Below are 16,765 nucleotides of genomic sequence, written 5' to 3' on the forward strand. Positions count from 1 at the left end.
ATAAGCAGGGTCTGATTTTCTTTCGTATTTATATTTTAATAATTTATAATCCAACTTATTTTTATACATGTGATTGTAACGAACTGCTTTACTGATAAGTAGTTGAGATTTATAAAGTATTAGCGAATATTTAGTCTACGATTTTATAAAGTAGTAGGGCATAATACACACACACATGTATATATGTGCTTAAGCAGTTTCTCGAGTTCTTTTGGCACTAGAATTCGTCTCTACTCCTCTAGAAAATATATAAAACATGAGCCTTCCTAATAGCATTCTCTATTGAAGTGCGTCTTTTTTTTTGAACAAAGAAGTGCGTCTTTATAGAAGAAAATATGTATAAACTACGTGGGAATATATATGTTATCTCCCATAACGTGAACATTTTTACATAACACAAACATTTGTATATTGCCCCCATAAAATGTTATTTAATACATTTCTGATCATTTGTATATATAAATAGTGGTCTAGTGGTTGAACAATTCCAATGATAAGAAACTAAACGTTTTTATTGTTTAAAAAATAGGACTTGTGAATCAACTAACTAAGGCGATAATCAAACTAATTAATGGAACCCAATTTATGGTGGTCTAATGGTTAAATGATTCATTTTAGAATCAAGAAAATAAGGTTTCAAGTTCTTCTCTCAATTTTAACGATGGTTATTATGTGTGTGTTTAAATGACAAGAAAATAAATGCTCACAAGTTTGGAGAATAGTTTGGTTTGAAATCTCCTAATGGTAATAAAATGTAATATGGAGAAAGAAGGGTGACAATGTGGGATTAAAGGAAGGGAGGCGTGAGAAAAGGTTACTGACAAAAGGAAGAAAAATTGATGGGCCATTGGCTCTATGAGACAAAAAGGACCGACTCTTCTCATCACTCTCCCTTTTATAATTGTTTCTCTAATCTTTTTGGAGAATTTGATAAACGAATAAAATAATGAAGAAAACTAAGAGAAGAAGAAGAATAAAAGGTGGAGAAAGTTTGTCCATGGAGCGTGATGGTTTCGGGGCAGCTGGTGTCCCCTCTATACTCAACCTCTCGACCAAAAAGTATAATTTTATAGAAACCTTTATAGCTTTGGCACTATTTTTATCATTAAAGTTATATTTGTATTCAACTCAATACAATATAAGAAAAAAGACCTTCAAGTTTTTAAATTTTCTTTTGGAGTTTATGGGTATTGTGACAAGGGCAATCATTAACCTCACACGTTAATGTCTCATTGTGTGAACATGTGCATCCCCCTCACTTATCTTACCACACAATTTTGACCATCCTATTTCCTTTTTGAATAGCTAATATTTCTTTTGTGTTTTTTACTTTTATTTATTTACATGACACAAAGATGCAAAAATTAGTTATATATGTCAAATATGTTTTTGTTTTTATGTGTTCTTGTTGTCTTTCTTGGTCAAATGTCACACTGACGAATGTGGGAACCTTTTCACTTACTTCGGGGGTTAACCAGAAATTTAGAAACCCTAGAATACTGACGTACCAACCTGATCAGCATAGTGTTGTATCCGTTTTATAAATTAGTTTTCTGTTGACACAAATGCTATAAACAACTTCTACGTTAAATGAGTTATAAACTATTTATTTGGAATCTCTACACACACTACAAAAAAACACTGTTTAACATCATTTATTTTTTATTTTGGCATCACTTATAAATGATGGAAAAGAATTTTGCATCACTTAAATAAGTGACTCTGAAAGTGGTGATGCAAATAATTTACATCATTTTATTAAGAATTGATGCAAATAATAATAATATTCACATCAGTTGTTATAGATGATTTTAATATGTATCAATTGTTAAAAATGATATTAACAGTTACATCAATTTCTTAATTGATGTTTATATTAGCATCGGTTACAATAATTGATCTTAATTAATTATATTATTTATTGATAAATAAATTAAAATTGATATAATTTTTTTAAATAAATTTAATTGTTATATTATTTATAGCTATTATTTTATAATTATCGTTTATAGAGTATTTCTATAAAAAAGATAAATATTTATTATTAATAATTTTCAGTGACAATACAATCAAACGGAAAATAAAAAACAATAGAAAGAAGCAGGAAGATAAATTTATAAAGAACAAAAGAAATGTAAAAATAGATAAACAGAATTGGCCATGAAAATTTCTTCAATCGAGATTCTTCTTCTTTCTTTTCTTTTGTAATTTGTATTCATATTTCAATCTTTATTGCTGGAGTAAAGACTTCCTCCGCCTTCAAATCAGTGTCGTATCCATTTTTACCTCTAGACATTCCCAAAGATCTGTAAACCATAAACAGAAGACCTATAAACTTCCCAAAGAACGGAGGGATTATAATTTTCTCAAGAAATTGAAGAAATGAAAAAGGAAGAAAATAACACCTTTCATAAACTTCCATTGTCCTTCCTAAGGAAAAAAAATTGTCATCATAATGACTCATATACGTGCTTGGTTCTTGTTGAAAATTTATTTTGAGTCCAATAAGTTAGAACCATAAATTTTAAACTGATAAAAAATATAAGAAATCGAAAGAGTAAGAGGAAGAGTAAGAAGAAGATGAAGATATAGTTATTGACAAAGAACATATAATGCGTTGTTTTAGTGAGGTGAACAGTTATATAAGAACATGGCCAATCAAATAAAAGCAAAAAAGAGTTAAACACAAAATATTTTTTTACGATCGTGATCTATTTTTTTCGTTGTTTATTCTATATATTATCTTAACAAGATTGGTTCAAGTAGTTATGATAGTGGTTCCATTTTTTTCTGGGATATTACGTAATTACGTTCACTCTTTTGTTGGTGTAAATTATCTTTATATTAACTCAATTTTTTAATTGATGCAAGTTAAAATTAAAATAACATCATTTTATTCAGCTGATGTCAAAGATAAATATAATTATATGTAATTTAAGTTAGCATCAATTGTTTATCGAAGTAAACTATGTATCATTTAATAATAAGTGATGTCAACAAAAAACAATGAATACATCATTTATTAACTGATACAACTTTTTATCATAGAATCATTTTTTGTAAAGTGATACAAAATTCGAAAAACACATCACTTTATTGAATTGATGCAAAATAAATTAATAATAATATCACTTATTATTAAATGATGCTAATTTATATTTATTTGTCTCACTTAAAGATAAATGATTTGAAATAGAATCACTTAATTATGTGATACAATTTAAGTGATTCAATTCACTTCTTTTTTTGTAGTGACAAGTTTTTGTTGTTCTATTTGTCACTCTATCAAACCAAGTGTTGAGCTTTGAATTATGTGAACATATAATCAAGTTTTTTGTGTGTGGGATAAACATGCATAATCATCTTAACACCTTTTCATGATTGATCTAAAGCTTTTAATTTCATCTTATACAATTAAGTTAATTTCAGTTTAATAGTCCCAATCAATATATATATATATATATATAATATATGAACACATATATCAAATTATCAAAATATTATCAATTCGAGAAAAATTTGGTAAGAATATCAAACAGTTGGGTAATTAACGTCTATGAAGATCAAACTATTTAACAATATGTTTATGTTGTATCTGCAATAAAACTCGTTTATCTGTGCCTGACTATTTTATCTAAGAGTACACAATAGGTTTTTATGTTTCTCCAAAACTTTTGAGGACTTAAAATTTAATCAAAAATATACATAACAGTTACAACCTTCTTGTAAAATATTTTATCATTTCTATGATATTTACGGTTTAGTAACAAAAAAAATATACAACAGTTCTTTTAAAATAGTTTTAGGCTTCAATAACTCAACTCTTTAGACAATCACTAGTCAACAACACGTTTCTCAGTTATGTGTTATGGGTGGATCTTAATATTTTCTTAAAAAAATTGATCGTATAAATGAAATGACCAAACAGATTGCCAATAGCAAACTCTTCATTTTTTTCTTGTCGTCCGTCCATCTGTTTAGGTCCGTCCATCTATTTAGATCAAGTGGTGGTCGGTCGGGTGACTCTCCGTAGAGTGTCTCCGTCTGATCGGGTCTGATCTATATGAGAAAAGATATGGCCTCTACTCCTTGCTTCCTTCGCCAGTGCATCGGCTCGAGCATTCCGGATTCGAGGAATATGAGTAAGTCTCACATCCATGAAGTCTTCTTGGAATTTCCGGTAGATCTCTATCTCTGCCGAGAAAATAGGCCACTCCGTCGGATTTGTGGTCATGTCTACAAGGTCCGAGCAATCCGTCTCGATTTGTATCGAGGGAATCCTCATATCTCTCAAGCATGAGATTGCCCAGAGCAGACCTTCCATTTCCACATGTAGCGCTAATAGGCTTCTGTAGCATGTCTGCAATCCAAAGATTTCCGAGCCCGTTTGGTCCTTAAGACTTCACCCTAATCCACTTACCATACCATTATCGATCCATGACACATCGATTTGGCAAGTAGGGATTTGGGGTGTCCAAGGGGACCGGAGTATTGTCACCACCGCCGCTAAGGTAGGTTCATCATGATCCTTCTCTGATACTTCCTTCTCGTTCGCCTTTCTCCACGACTCTGCTTCTAGAGTTGCATGTTGTAGAGTGTCCATTGGAGAAACGACTTTCCCATTAAAGAGCTTGTCGTTCCTTGCCTTTCAAATATACCAACAGATTCATGGGAAGGTATCGAATTGTGGTCTCAGCGGAGCCACTTCTTTTCTTTCCCAAAACAGAAAATTCATGTTTTGGTATATCGATGTACTCGGGAAATAACCCGGAAGGGACGGATAGTCCGATAAGGCCCAGACTTGTAGTGTTGAGGGGGCATTCAAAGAGAAGATGGTTGATCGACTCAACTGGGTCGGCACATCTATGACAGTTCCTATCGTTGTCTAGGTGTCTATAGAACAAAAAGGAACAAAGAATTAGAGTATCTAAGCCCATCTAAAGAGACTTGGACCCCTCTTCATAGGGGTTTTTCAGAGAGAGGCCCAAATTAGATTTGAGTAGAGCAGTCCATAGTGACACTGACTCCGACATGACAACTCTGTCACACTTTCAGTTGCAAACAAGACCACGTTTCTTACTCTAACTAAGCCTATATGCCGTACGTCAAAAGGCACCAACTCTTCTATTCTATCTCATATAATCAAATCACTTTATAACATTTCTTACAAACCTCCAAATAATTCACGGGAATATCAGTTTTCAACTAGACTGGACCAAAACTGAATCGAAACGTAGGCTCTTTTTTTTGTAATAACTCTTTTTTTAATTGAACTTTGTACCGAAACTGAGTGGATACATCATACATGTAGACTGTAGTTAATTGTGAATATACATGTAGTAGGTATTGTACATGTCTACTGAATTATTGACTTGGCTCTTCTCTTGCTTTTGTCATTCTTTCACACTTAGCTTTTTCTTCGTGTAGGGTCTTTTTTCCCTTGTGATTGGTACGAAACTTGCTTCTCTTCTGCTTCCTCATCTCTGCGAATGGTGTGAATCAGAACTCTTTAGTCTCGCAGTTCACCTTCTCTGTTAACTTGTTAGTTCGAAATCCATGGGGATCTGTCATGGAAAGCCCATCGAACATCGATCAAAACAGAGCCGAAGCCAAGTTTCCGCGGAAACTGATGAAGCCAACGAGGTGGGTGGTCTCGACAAGAGCTTCGGGTTCTCGAAGCAGTTCTCTACACACTACGAGATAGATGGCGAGGTGGGTCGTGGACACTTGGGGTACACTTGCTCTGCCAAGGGTATTAAAGGCACCTCGAAGGGTCATGAAGTTGCTGTTAAAGTCATTCATAAAGCCAAGGTTTGGTTCTTTATCTCCTTGGACCTAGTCGTTGACTCGTTGGACTCTTTGCTTAGTGGTTTTCATGTTGTTGACTTCAGTTGACGAATGCACTTATGGTCGAGGATGTTAGTAGAGAAGTGAAGATTATGCGAGCTTTGACTGGTCACAAGAACTTAGTCCAGTTCTATGACGCTTTTGAAGATGATGAAAACGTTTATATTGTCATGGAGTAAGTATATACATCATTTATTTATCTCATTTGATCATACTTCAATCTCTTGTTTTATTCAGGTTATGTAAAGGTGGTAATCTCTTGGACAAAATACTTGAAAGGTACTAAATTTGAATGCTCCTTTTCTGTCTCTACTGAGTTGTGTGTTTGATGTAAATGACTTTGTTGAGCTTGATCTCATTAGGGGTTGCAAGTACCCAGAAGATGATGCTAAACATGTAATGGTTCAGATTCTTGATGTAGTAGCTTACTGTCATCTACAAGGTGTAGTTCGCCGTGACCTCAAACCCCAGGTATATTATATAGTCCATGAATCATGAACCATTATTATGCTTAGTATCAAGGCCCCATCACATTATGACTAGTTTGGTTAGACCTAAATCTTGCCAAATTAACCTGAAATAAAGCTAGGTTCGGTACTCGGTTAGTTTTAACTTTTGAAAATTCTACCAAGCTTAACCCAATTTTTTTAAACATCGTTTAGATTTTAGTTTAAATTTGTCAAAATTCTGGATAGCTTTGGTTAAATGGTCATTTTGGTTAGTTCGATTTGGATTTTTGATATGGTTTGGTCTGAAGTAACCGAACCAAATCGAAAACCGAATTTTTTTAAAAAAATATACCAAATCGAACCGAACTCTTAACCGTAATCGAACAATAAACTGTTTTTTACACAAAGAATGACTTCCACTTGTTGTATCTTTCTATTTGTTTGTTTTCCTTTCACAGCACTTCTTGTTCAGTACTAAGGACGAGACTTCTCCTCTAAAAGCAGTTGGCTTTGGTTTCTCTGGTTATGTCAGACCAGGTCAGAGATGTGTGAATAAATTACACTATCAAATGAAACCCATCTCAATGTTTTGAAACTCTGCAGACGAGAGGTTGAATGATATTGTAGGAAGCTCTTTCCACGTAGCTCCTGAAGTTTTGCACCGTACATACGGGACAGAGTCCGACATGTGGATGGTTGGAGTGCTCGCTTACGTTCTTCTCTCTGGCAGTAGACCCTTTTGGGCCCCTACTGAGTACGAACTCTTTCGAGCTGTTCTTAAGACAGAACCTAGTTTTGAAGAAGCTCCTTGGCCTTCACTGTCACCTGATGCTGTAGACTTTGTGAAAAGATTGCTACACAAAGACTACCGTAAGAGATTAACTGCTGCTCAGGCTTTGTGTAAGTGTATTAGCACCAGATTTATATATTGCTTATATTATGAACATGTTACATGTGAAGAACCGATTCTCTTTGTTCCTCACCAGGTCATCCATGGCTGGTTGGCTCTCATGAAGTGAAGATACCATGTGATATGATCATATACAAGCTAGTGAGAGTGTACATAATGTCAACTTCGTTGAGAAAATCAGCTTTAGCAGTGAGTTGGATTCTAAGAAGCTTATGTATTCTACTTGAGATGTTGTGCTTAATGGATTTTTCTTTCTTTCTTGTGGTTACAGGCTCTTGCTAAGACATTAACTGTACCGCAGCTAGCTTATCTGAGGGAGCAGTTTACACTGTTGGAGCCAAGTACAGATGGATATATCTCCATGCAGAATTTCAAAACAGTGAGTTCCTTCCATCTACCTCTTCTATTTACACTAGTGGTTGTGTTTGATTCTTGATTTTCTTGTTTTCACAATAATCTCAGGCAAATCTTAAGAGCTCAACAGATGGTATGAAGGATTCAGGAGTCTTTGATTATGTTCACATGGTAAGAAGCGTGTCTGTAATTATTTCATCGGTTAACAGACGTTTATTCTCGTTTTTGTGTGATGCAGATAAGTTGTCTTCAATACAAGAAACTAGAATTTGAATAGTTCTGTGCAGCAGCATTAAGTGTTTATCAGATGGAAGCAGTGGAAACACGGGAGCAACACGCACAACGTGCTTATGAGTTGTTTGAGAAAGATGGGAATAGACCTATCATCATTGAGGAACTTGCATTGGTATGAATCTTACACACTTTCTTTATTCACAGAGAGAGAGAGAGAGACTCATCAAGAAGGAAACTTAGAACATATTGGTTGTGAATGGAAATGTGTTTTTAACTGCAGGAACTCGGACTCAGTCCATCATCAGTCCCTGTGCATGATGTACTTGAGGATTGGATAAGACAATCAGATGGAAAGCTTAGTTTCTTCGGTTTTGTCAGGCTACTACACGGCGTGTCTTCTCAGACACTACAGAAAGCTTAGGAGGAGCAAGGAGATTGTTTTACCATCAGACTGTGCCCAAAAGACCAAACAGGAGAAAGTTGTTCATAAAAATAAACAAACTTTTCACTAATTTTATATTTTTATTAAATTAAAAGTCCTAAATTATCTTAATCAAGATCTTATTAGCATTAACATAAACGTTAAACTGAAAGAAAGGAGAGACTATGGGTCTAACTGGTGACCAAGGAATGAAGAGGAATAATGCATTCCTTAATGTTCAAGGAATGAAGAGGAATAATGCATTCCTTAATGTTCCTAACAAATTTTACCATTCATTAGGAATAGTCATTCCTTCTCATTCCTTTTATTGTAGAGAATTAAAGAACAAATTTATTTCTCACTAAATTTGATATGGAATAACCATTCCTCATCATTCCCATAATTTTATTCCCATCAATTATTTTCCTTTTTGTTCCTACTATTCCCGAGACGGTCACCAGTTAGACCCTATGATGGCCTTCTTCATTAGTAGTTCCTAATGATCTTTGCAACCGAAGAGCAAAATCTGTAAAATCAAAGCAAATACGGAAAAAAAATATTCATTACAACATTCAATAAATTTTTAAATCTGGGAACCTTTTGAGAACAGATAAAAAAAAACAAAATACACAAAACCAAAGCTTAAAAACCACTGAACGTTAGTTAAAGAGATTAACAAAAAAAGTAAAAAGAAAAGAAGTTATCAATTACTGTTTTACAATGAAACGCCTAAATTTGACACTTAACCTAAATTAATTAATGTAATTTTAAACACAGGAAAAAAACAAAAACATATAAATACCTATGGTTTGTTTTTTTTGAGAAAATCTGTTACACTACCCAAATTCCTTAGTCCGCCGTAAAAGCCCTTGGCTTCGTTCCCACACTCACGGTAATTCTTTCGGTTTACCACCATATATGCCGGCGGCGGCGACTCTGACAGGAGCCGGTTGAATGTCAGCACCACATTCTCTGCTCCAAAGGAAAAAAAAAACAAATAACTTTTCTTCTTTTTTTTGTTAACAAATAACTTTTCGTAGTAATTAATTCAAAAAAAAAAAACTTTTGGCAGTTATTTTACCGTGAGAGAGGCAACAACAGTTTCCTGTTCTGTGGCAGTTTTGCAGGTGACCCACGAAGCCAAGCCACCAGCCTACACGGGAAAATATATCCTCTGAATATTTTCAGAAGAAATCAAAAGCTGAGCAAAGCGGACAGCCTCATAAAATTGTTGACGAAAATTGCAGACATCGAATTTTAAATTTGTAAAAGAAAGAACTTGTTAAAATCTTTATTAAACTGTCTACAGTCCATAATTTTTTTTAGAGCTGGTCTAATTAATTTTAGCAACTTTTGTTTGAGACAGAGATATATAGACCCACCATAAGGGAGCTCTTCGGTTTTTCTCCACTGAATCTCGAAACAGTAATCTGGTCCGAGTCCTTGCAAAGAGTCGGACAAGTGTAAAACACGTGACTCTTTATCGGTTAAAGGCGGACTCAGCATTTGCCACGTCACATTTACCTCCGCCGCAGGCCGGCCAAGTCCCGCGCTGGTTCTTCTACCAAAAAAAGGAGAAATATATTTGACAAACATACAAACAAAACTGAGAGACTGTTTACCAAAAAAAAAACTGAGAGAAATATTACTCTGTCTTAGATATTTTAAACTTTTCGCACATTTTAATAAAATATATTAAATTTGCATAATTTTTTGTGATTATATTTTTTCCATAATTTTAAACCAATAAAATTCAATGTAATTAAATTTTTTGAGATTTATAATTATTTAGTAAGACATGCATTGAAAATATAAGAAAATAGATTTTTTTAAACAAAAATTTTATCATATGTAACTTTAAGAAATGAAAGGAGTAATAATTACGTTGAGCGGTTGTTAAAAAATATATTAAGTTGAGCGAGTTCCTTTTCTTTACCTTGCTTCAAATGTATCAGTCTTTGAATCGTATCTGACTTTAGCATCGTAATAAGACTTCCCGAGTCGAATAGACACGATCTGCATCAGACCAGACAAGACTCAAAAAAAACCACAAGCACTTTATATCAAAGGTGAAGTCGGTCGATCATTACATTGTTCTTTTTGACCTGAGCACTAAACCAGAACTTGCCACTCTCAAGATTTGAGTACCAGTACATCACTGAATCAATAGCTACTCGAGATGATGATGAACGACGTCTCTTGCTGCCGCAACTGGGACGTCCCATTAACATGGCGTCGACATGAGATTTCCACTCTTGAGTCGCTGCAGCACCCATTAGTCTCCCCCATTTCTTCTCCATGAGCTTCTTCCAGAAATGATCGCTCACGCATATGTCCCTTAGCTCGGAGCAGACACAAGCCATACCACATAGCTCAGATGCAGAGAGCTTCTCTAAGATGCAGCCCAAGGTTAAGTTGGGCAAATCCAGGAGAGACATTTTGTTTCCATCATCTAAGAAGAGATCGTCCTTCTTCCTTCTTTTTGTTTCCCTTCTCCATGCAAATGTTCTTATTGTACCATCAGGACAGAGGATAACGTGTCTTGCAAGACAATAACCTAGTAACCCACAAATTGTGTTGAATAAGAAACGGGAAAATTGCATAAAAAACATTCAAGGTGGCAACCACTGACACTTTAAACCCTCAACTTATTTATTGATCACTTTAAACATTCAAAGTGGTTTCTTTAGCATATAAAACCCTAGAAGTGGCAATTTTCTTCGCACCGTCAATTTATTAGACGGAACAGTTAACTCCGTTTCTGAACAGTTGACTCCGGTGTCGGAATTTTAAACTCTCCGGTCTTCACAAAACGGTGTCGTTTTGAATTTATTAAAACAGTGTCGTTTTGTGTGAGATTCAAAGTCGAAAAAAAAAACAAGAAAAAGCTCAAATCGATTTGGGGGAATTAGAAATTAGGGTTCTTCCCGTGAAAGAGAGAGACAGAGAAGACAGAGAAGACGACAGAGGGATACAGAGAGCCATCGAAATATCGCTACTCAAAAGCAAGAAAGACAAACATCAAACGCGATTTGGGTTCGGCGAAAGAATTAGGGTTCTCCAAGATGAGGTACAATAGTTGTTATGTGATCTTTTCGTTTGTAATTTTGTAATTAAGCATGTTATGGGTTGTAGGATCTCCATTTGATTTGTCTTTCTTCTTGCTTCATTTACAGGTTTAAACAGAGCTTTAAAATAAATATACATTTCGGTGGTTCAATGGAGAAGACGGCTGATAATGATTACAAGTTTAAACAGAGCTTTAAAATAAATATACATTTCTGTCTTCTCTGTCTCTCTCTCTCTCACAAGAAAACCCTAATTTCTAATTCCCCCAAATCGATTTGAGCTTTTTCTTGTTTTTTTTTTCGACTTTGAATCTCACACAAAACGACACCGTTTTAATAAATTCAAAACGACACCGTTTTGTGAAAACCGGAGAGTTCAAAATTCCGACACCGGAGTCAACTGTTCAGAAACGGAGTTAACTGTTCCGTCTAATAAATTGGCGGCGCGAAGAAAATTGCCACTTCTAAGGTTTTATATGCTAAAGAAACCACCTTGAGTGTTTAAAGTGACATGTAAATAAGTTGAGTGTTTAAAGTGTCAGTGGTTGCCACCTTGAGTGTTTTTTATGCGATTTTCCCAATAAGAAACTGATGTAGTTGTTCTCCATTGAACACAAAAAAAAGAAAACGGGGGCGGAGAAGGAGAGATAGAGAACAGAGTTGTTAGAGAATTTTTTTTTTTTTTGGCCTTTGTTTTTGGTTATTCACACACGCAATTCGAGCTTTGCTAGAGTTGTTAGAGCTATGTTAGGTGGCTCACGCTTTGCGCGTGTGTGTTAACACGTACAAGTATTAACTTTAACTCTTGATTTTACAAGTATTGAGCAATACTAAACAGGAGAAAGATGCTCTTTAAAAAAAAAGTTACAAAGAAATACAAAAACAAACCTTTCACTAATTTTATTACTTCAAAAGTCCAAATTAATCTTAATCAAAGATCTTATCAGCATCAACATAAAACATTTAAACTCAAAGAAAAGAAGATGACTATATGATGGCCTTCTTCATTTTAATAATTCCTAATGATCTTTGCAACCGAAGAGTACGTCCCCAAGGTCCCACTCACCAACCCAATCACCACTATTATTGAACTGAGAATCATCTGTACCACATAGCACAACAGAACAAACGTCAGAGTTAATTCAAGTGTCCATATATATATAAAACTACTTTCAAGAATGTGTGAGTAGACAACAAAAAGATCAATATGTATATATATACCTGTGTTCTTGTAGCTTTGTTACCCATTATCCTTATGAAGCATAGAGCTGGCATTACTATAGCCACAAGTATACTGAGAAGAGATCCTATCAGAGCCATCACAAGACCTAACAGCCATTTTTTCACAAAAAACAACAATGAGTCTTGAGACCATTAAAGCAGCAAACAGATAGATACCTTCATACACATAACGTTCTTACCAAAAAATGGGATAAGGAAAGCAGAACAAACAGAAGAAGCAACAAGTGCTGTTCTAAGAAGAAGAAAGCACCATATGCTCTCTGACATTCTTTCAGGTAATAGCTCTTCTATACTCCTTGCAAGTGGGTTCATCAAGAGAGCGTATTTTGTAAACGGACTCACAACCTTAAGACAAAACAGAACAAAGATGGAATTTAGACTTTTAGTAATGAAATGGAACTTCAAAAGATGATAAAGATAAGAAACTAACAGTTGTCCACTGAGCCACTTTGGAGAAAAACAAGCCCTTTGGCATGTTTAGTGTGATCTGAGACAAGGTGGCTTCACCAAACATGCAATAACCCATGATTGCAACTCCTCCATATAGCAAAACACATAAAATAAACCTGCACCAAAAACCTCTTTGATTCAAGAACTGGATCAAAACATCAAAAGCTTTATATAATAATTGAGAATCTATTTGGTTTATTACGTTGTGATCACTGCTTTGTTGAACTTGGTTTTATCAGCCATGGACTGATAGATATTTGGGAACACAGAGTGACCTGAATAGCAAAATCCATAGATACCAATGGCAAAAGGTATCCCGTTCCATTTCACAGCCTGACCAGTGTGATGAAACCCTATACCGCCCGTTGTACCGAGGAAGAACGTGCACACTGCTATCAAAACAGTTGCAATAACTCCACCAGCTGCGGAATCAAAGAAGCTGATTCAAGATTCTTGACTAAAATAATCAAGAATATACATAAATTAAATACCAGTAGGATTATACCTGATAGGTAGGATATGATGCGAAGATCTTTCAACCAAACAGTCGGAAGAACGATGAGAGCAGTCAAGATTCCAAATAGATGTTTGGTGTCAATGCGGATACCAAGCCAATCGATGGATGTACCAGGGAAGAGACCAGTAAGGTTGTCACCTTCCAAAATGATGAACTCAACACAGTATGACTACAAAAAGATTCTAGTTAAGTTCAGATTATTCAGACAGAAACAAAAAAGCTTTTCAAGATACTTCACTTACATATAGTTCTGTGTACAGTATCACCTGCAGCAAGAAAAGACACAACACATTAAGATGTAAAGCTACAGAAACAACTGAAAAATTCTATGGAAGCTAGGGAAGTGGCTTACACAGATAAAAATACGACCATACTTGCCAAAAGCAGCTTCTCCAATGTCAGGATAAGTGATAATACCGGTCTTGCTCTCGAAACAATCTTTCATCAAAGTTGCAGTGTAACAACATATAATAGCAAACAAGAGAAGAATCACCATACTTGCCCAACCAGTTTCTTTCACTGTAAAAGGTGTTGACAGAAGTCCCACTCCAGCCATTACATTAATCGCTGTAACCCAAAACAGAGTCTTTTCAAAACTAAAACCAAGAATCAATAAGTCATAACCTGGAACCGTGGTGACTATAAGCTAGTAAAACATTGACCCTCCAATTTTTTTAAAAAAATTATATATACATAAACTCCCAAATTTGTTTAAAAAAATTATATGAACTCTTACTAAATTATCTATAGCTCCAAAATATCAGAACCTGTCCTATGATCCATTGATCTATGGCTCCCTAATTTATATTAAAAATAATATAATTTTTTACTAAATTATCTATAAATCCATAATTAGTTTTATCATAGTTTACCATTGAAAATGGTTTGAGTGAAGCTGCAGCCATAGCCACCAATGGGCAACTCTTCAGCAAATGAGCCTTTATGTGACCAAACTGATTGTGTAACTGAGGCTTTGTCGGATTCTTCGTTTCTCTCGGGAAGCAAAGGAGTTTTAGACTCGACATCAAGATTACTTTTGCTCTGTCTGTAGAAACTCGGAGTGTAGAAACTGGGATTGCTCAAGAGAGACCCGAAGATCGGTGATGCAGCAATGGTATAAGAATCAGTCGTTTCCCTGGAGAAGAAACCAAGAAGAACCAATCAGATCTTTAATAAGATGATTCTAGTGTGATTAATAGATTCGAGAGATTTACTACCTAAAGCTCTGAGGCCATTGGACCTGGGAGATGAAAGTATCATCGTTGTTGTCGTCGTCGTTTCCAGGGAGATCTCCGAGGTCGCTTTGATCAGTGTTGTCGCTGTCGTTCTCGTACTTGCTGGTGTCTTCAAGATCCTCATCGTCTTCGAATGTAAACTCGATCTTCTTCTCCTTATCCTTGTTATTCACGTCCATTTTCTTTTCTGGGGACAAACTTCAAGAAGTTCTACTTGATTGATTCTTGTTTTTTTTTTCTTTTTCCTTTTATTGCAGAGAGTGGGTTCGAGAAGATTGCAGAGAGAAGAAAGGTGGCGAACGACGAACAGTTAACGCTGAACTGTCTGAGCAAAGTTTTTTTTTTTTAATTTTTATTACTATTTTTTTGAGGCTTTTTGTGATATGATTGCTTGCTGTCTCTTTGTCTCTGTACACGAGTTGCTTGGCTAGTTATAACGGGCGGGAAATGGTGACGTGGCGACAGCGATGGAGATTAGTGAAAGAGTTTAGAGTTGACAAGCAATGTTTTAAGACTTTTTTTTTTGGTAAAATGCTAAGATTTATACATTTTTAGATTTTTCAAAGTGTTACAATCAACTTATTACAAAGAAACAGAAATAAAGACAGAAACAGGAACAACCCAACCAAAGAAGATGAAGTGAACTATCGCTCAATGTTTTAAGACTTTCTGATGGAATGACAACTATTGAGCTTTAGATGGTTCTGTCTCTTTATCACCGTCTGCATGCCTCTGTAAAATCGCTTTTCCTGCTTTACTATGGATATATTTTTCTGGGTAATTCTTTCGAATTGACTTTTTTAAAAACAATTGTCACAAAATAATTTAAAAAAAATAAAATGACCAAAATAATTTATTTTTACTTTAAACTTTTTATTTTTAAATTTGAAATCACATTACCATAATGTCACTCTCTAATTCTAAACCTTAAGTTTAAGTTATTTAATCCTAAAGGTATAAATGTACATTTATCTTTTAACAAAATTTCTTTTGCCATTTTCTTCATTGAATACTATTTTTTGAAAGTAAATTAAAAATGTTAATTTTTTTTACATAAATTCGTTTTTACAATATTCATCTAAATTATAGAAACAAAAAAGAAACAATTTGGAAACAAATCAGAATAGTACAATTTGTCACGTTTGGTTGTTATTATAAATTTTCTAGAAACTTTTTTTTTGGTAACAAATTTTCTAGGAAATTCATAACGACTGGTTATAATTTTAAAAATATAGTTTTTTTTTTGAATGAATTAAAAATATAGTTTTTTATTCGTGTTTTATGGTAAAAGAGTTGTCACTGACATTTAAAGCTATATATTCCACAAGGCTTGAAGCTGGATTCTTATGCTTAGTAATTACTTAAAATCTATTCGTTGTTCTTAATCTTAATGTCTCAAAAGACTCCAAATTAAGATAAAACAAAAAGAAGATTTGAGTCGTGACACGACGTCGACGAGGGACTGGGGTGAAGTTGTTATCGTTGTCAGCGATATTTATTATGAATATGTTATCGCTTTGTGGTGTGGCATGTGATTTTCTACAAGTGTCAACTCTTCACATGGTCCATATCATTTTTAATAGTTTATCCATTGACGGAAATGTATTTTTTTTTGGTTAACTTTCTCAAAATACTCTCAAGTCTCAAATGAAGACTTATTAAAGAGAGATCTGCATGCCTCTTCCACCTTGATATTTTGCAAACCAGGAGATTATATTCCTTTTTTTTTTTGCCAACTGAAGTATTATTAGATAGAGAGGTAAAATACAAAGGCCCAAACCGGCCCAAACTACACAACAAAACAAACCGAAAGCCCACAAACATCAAAACTCGAAGCCCAAAGGAAAAACGCGATCCAACAGTCGCACCGCTTCCCCGCAGCATACACCTCCACGTGTTGAAACCACAACCGCCAAAGAGACGCGTGTCGGACACAGGTGCTTCGTCTTCTCACACGGCTCGAGTTCGCCGCCGGGGCCACCACCGCACCTTCACCGGAGTTACAAGACACCAACTCCATCCCATACAAAGATCGACG

At 34.9% G+C, this 16,765-nt stretch overlaps 3 protein-coding genes across 7 annotated transcripts; 1 reads left to right on the forward strand and 2 right to left on the reverse strand.

Annotated features, from left to right (window-relative positions):
- The first annotated feature begins 5,370 nt into the window (after window positions 1–5,370).
- On the forward strand, window positions 5,371–8,347 carry LOC108848546 (CDPK-related kinase 1-like). The gene is made up of 11 exons (XM_018621938.2): window positions 5,371–5,811; window positions 5,892–6,022; window positions 6,085–6,126; window positions 6,210–6,318; window positions 6,755–6,833; window positions 6,900–7,196; window positions 7,283–7,395; window positions 7,478–7,585; window positions 7,669–7,731; window positions 7,799–7,966; window positions 8,075–8,347. Exons 1-10 carry the CDS (start codon window positions 5,557–5,559, stop codon window positions 7,835–7,837), a joined length of 1,236 nt encoding a protein of 411 aa, XP_018477440.1. The 5' UTR covers window positions 5,371–5,556; the 3' UTR covers window positions 7,838–7,966; window positions 8,075–8,347.
- A 54-nt stretch (window positions 8,348–8,401) lies between these two features.
- On the reverse strand, window positions 8,402–10,882 carry LOC108848535 (F-box protein At2g41170). Of its 5 annotated transcripts, none has more exons than XM_057008933.1 (6): window positions 10,306–10,882; window positions 10,152–10,231; window positions 9,598–9,773; window positions 9,297–9,389; window positions 9,056–9,187; window positions 8,402–8,741 (listed from the first exon to the last, which is right to left on the reverse strand). In XM_057008933.1, exons 1-6 carry the CDS (start codon window positions 10,825–10,827, stop codon window positions 8,677–8,679), a joined length of 1,068 nt encoding a protein of 355 aa, XP_056864913.1. In that variant the 5' UTR covers window positions 10,828–10,882; the 3' UTR covers window positions 8,402–8,676. The 5 variants fall into 5 exon arrangements, with proteins under 5 accessions (XP_056864913.1, XP_056864912.1, XP_056864915.1 ...); XM_057008932.1 differs by having other exon boundaries at window positions 8,414–8,741; window positions 9,598–9,776; window positions 10,306–10,879; XM_057008935.1 differs by having other exon boundaries at window positions 8,418–8,741; window positions 9,297–9,368; window positions 10,306–10,878.
- Window positions 10,883–12,059: 1,177 nt separating this feature from the next.
- LOC108848534 (amino acid transporter AVT1A) lies at window positions 12,060–15,136 on the reverse strand. The gene is made up of 10 exons (XM_018621924.2): window positions 14,710–15,136; window positions 14,365–14,627; window positions 13,845–14,059; window positions 13,735–13,758; window positions 13,481–13,661; window positions 13,178–13,397; window positions 12,956–13,091; window positions 12,705–12,870; window positions 12,505–12,611; window positions 12,060–12,385 (listed from the first exon to the last, which is right to left on the reverse strand). Exons 1-10 carry the CDS (start codon window positions 14,904–14,906, stop codon window positions 12,293–12,295), a joined length of 1,602 nt encoding a protein of 533 aa, XP_018477426.2. The 5' UTR covers window positions 14,907–15,136; the 3' UTR covers window positions 12,060–12,292.
- Window positions 15,137–16,765: the final 1,629 nt, after the last annotated feature.

The sequence above is a fragment of the Raphanus sativus genome, chromosome 4, assembly GCF_000801105.2.
Source record: "Raphanus sativus cultivar WK10039 chromosome 4, ASM80110v3, whole genome shotgun sequence".
NCBI classification, from domain to species: Eukaryota; Viridiplantae; Streptophyta; class Magnoliopsida; order Brassicales; family Brassicaceae; genus Raphanus; species Raphanus sativus.

Bases quoted from the DNA above. Each gene is read 5' to 3' on its own strand.
- LOC108848546 (XM_018621938.2), top strand. From the start codon at position 5,557: ATGGGGATCTGTCATGGAAAGCCCATCGAACATCGATCAAAACAGAGC. The intron at 5,812-5,891 runs GTTTGGTTCTTT...TGTTGACTTCAG, and splicing joins AAGTCATTCATAAAGCCAAG to TTGACGAATGCACTTATGGT. The intron at 7,732-7,798 runs GTAAGAAGCGTG...TGTGTGATGCAG, and splicing joins TCTTTGATTATGTTCACATG to ATAAGTTGTCTTCAATACAA.
- LOC108848534 (XM_018621924.2), bottom strand. From the start codon at position 14,906: ATGGACGTGAATAACAAGGATAAGGAGAAGAAGATCGAGTTTACATTC. The intron at 14,628-14,709 runs GTAGTAAATCTC...TTTCTTCTCCAG, and splicing joins CAATGGCCTCAGAGCTTTAG to GGAAACGACTGATTCTTATA. The intron at 13,662-13,734 runs GTAAGTGAAGTA...ATCTTTTTGTAG, and splicing joins TACTGTACACAGAACTATAT to TCATACTGTGTTGAGTTCAT.
- LOC108848535 (XM_057008932.1), bottom strand. From the start codon at position 10,827: ATGTTTTTTATGCAATTTTCCCGTTTCTTATTCAACACAATTTGTGGG. The intron at 9,777-10,151 runs GTAAAGAAAAGG...TTTTTTTGGTAG, and splicing joins ACTGATACATTTGAAGCAAG to AAGAACCAGCGCGGGACTTG. The intron at 9,390-9,597 runs GTGGGTCTATAT...GAAAATATTCAG, and splicing joins AACCGAAGAGCTCCCTTATG to AGGATATATTTTCCCGTGTA.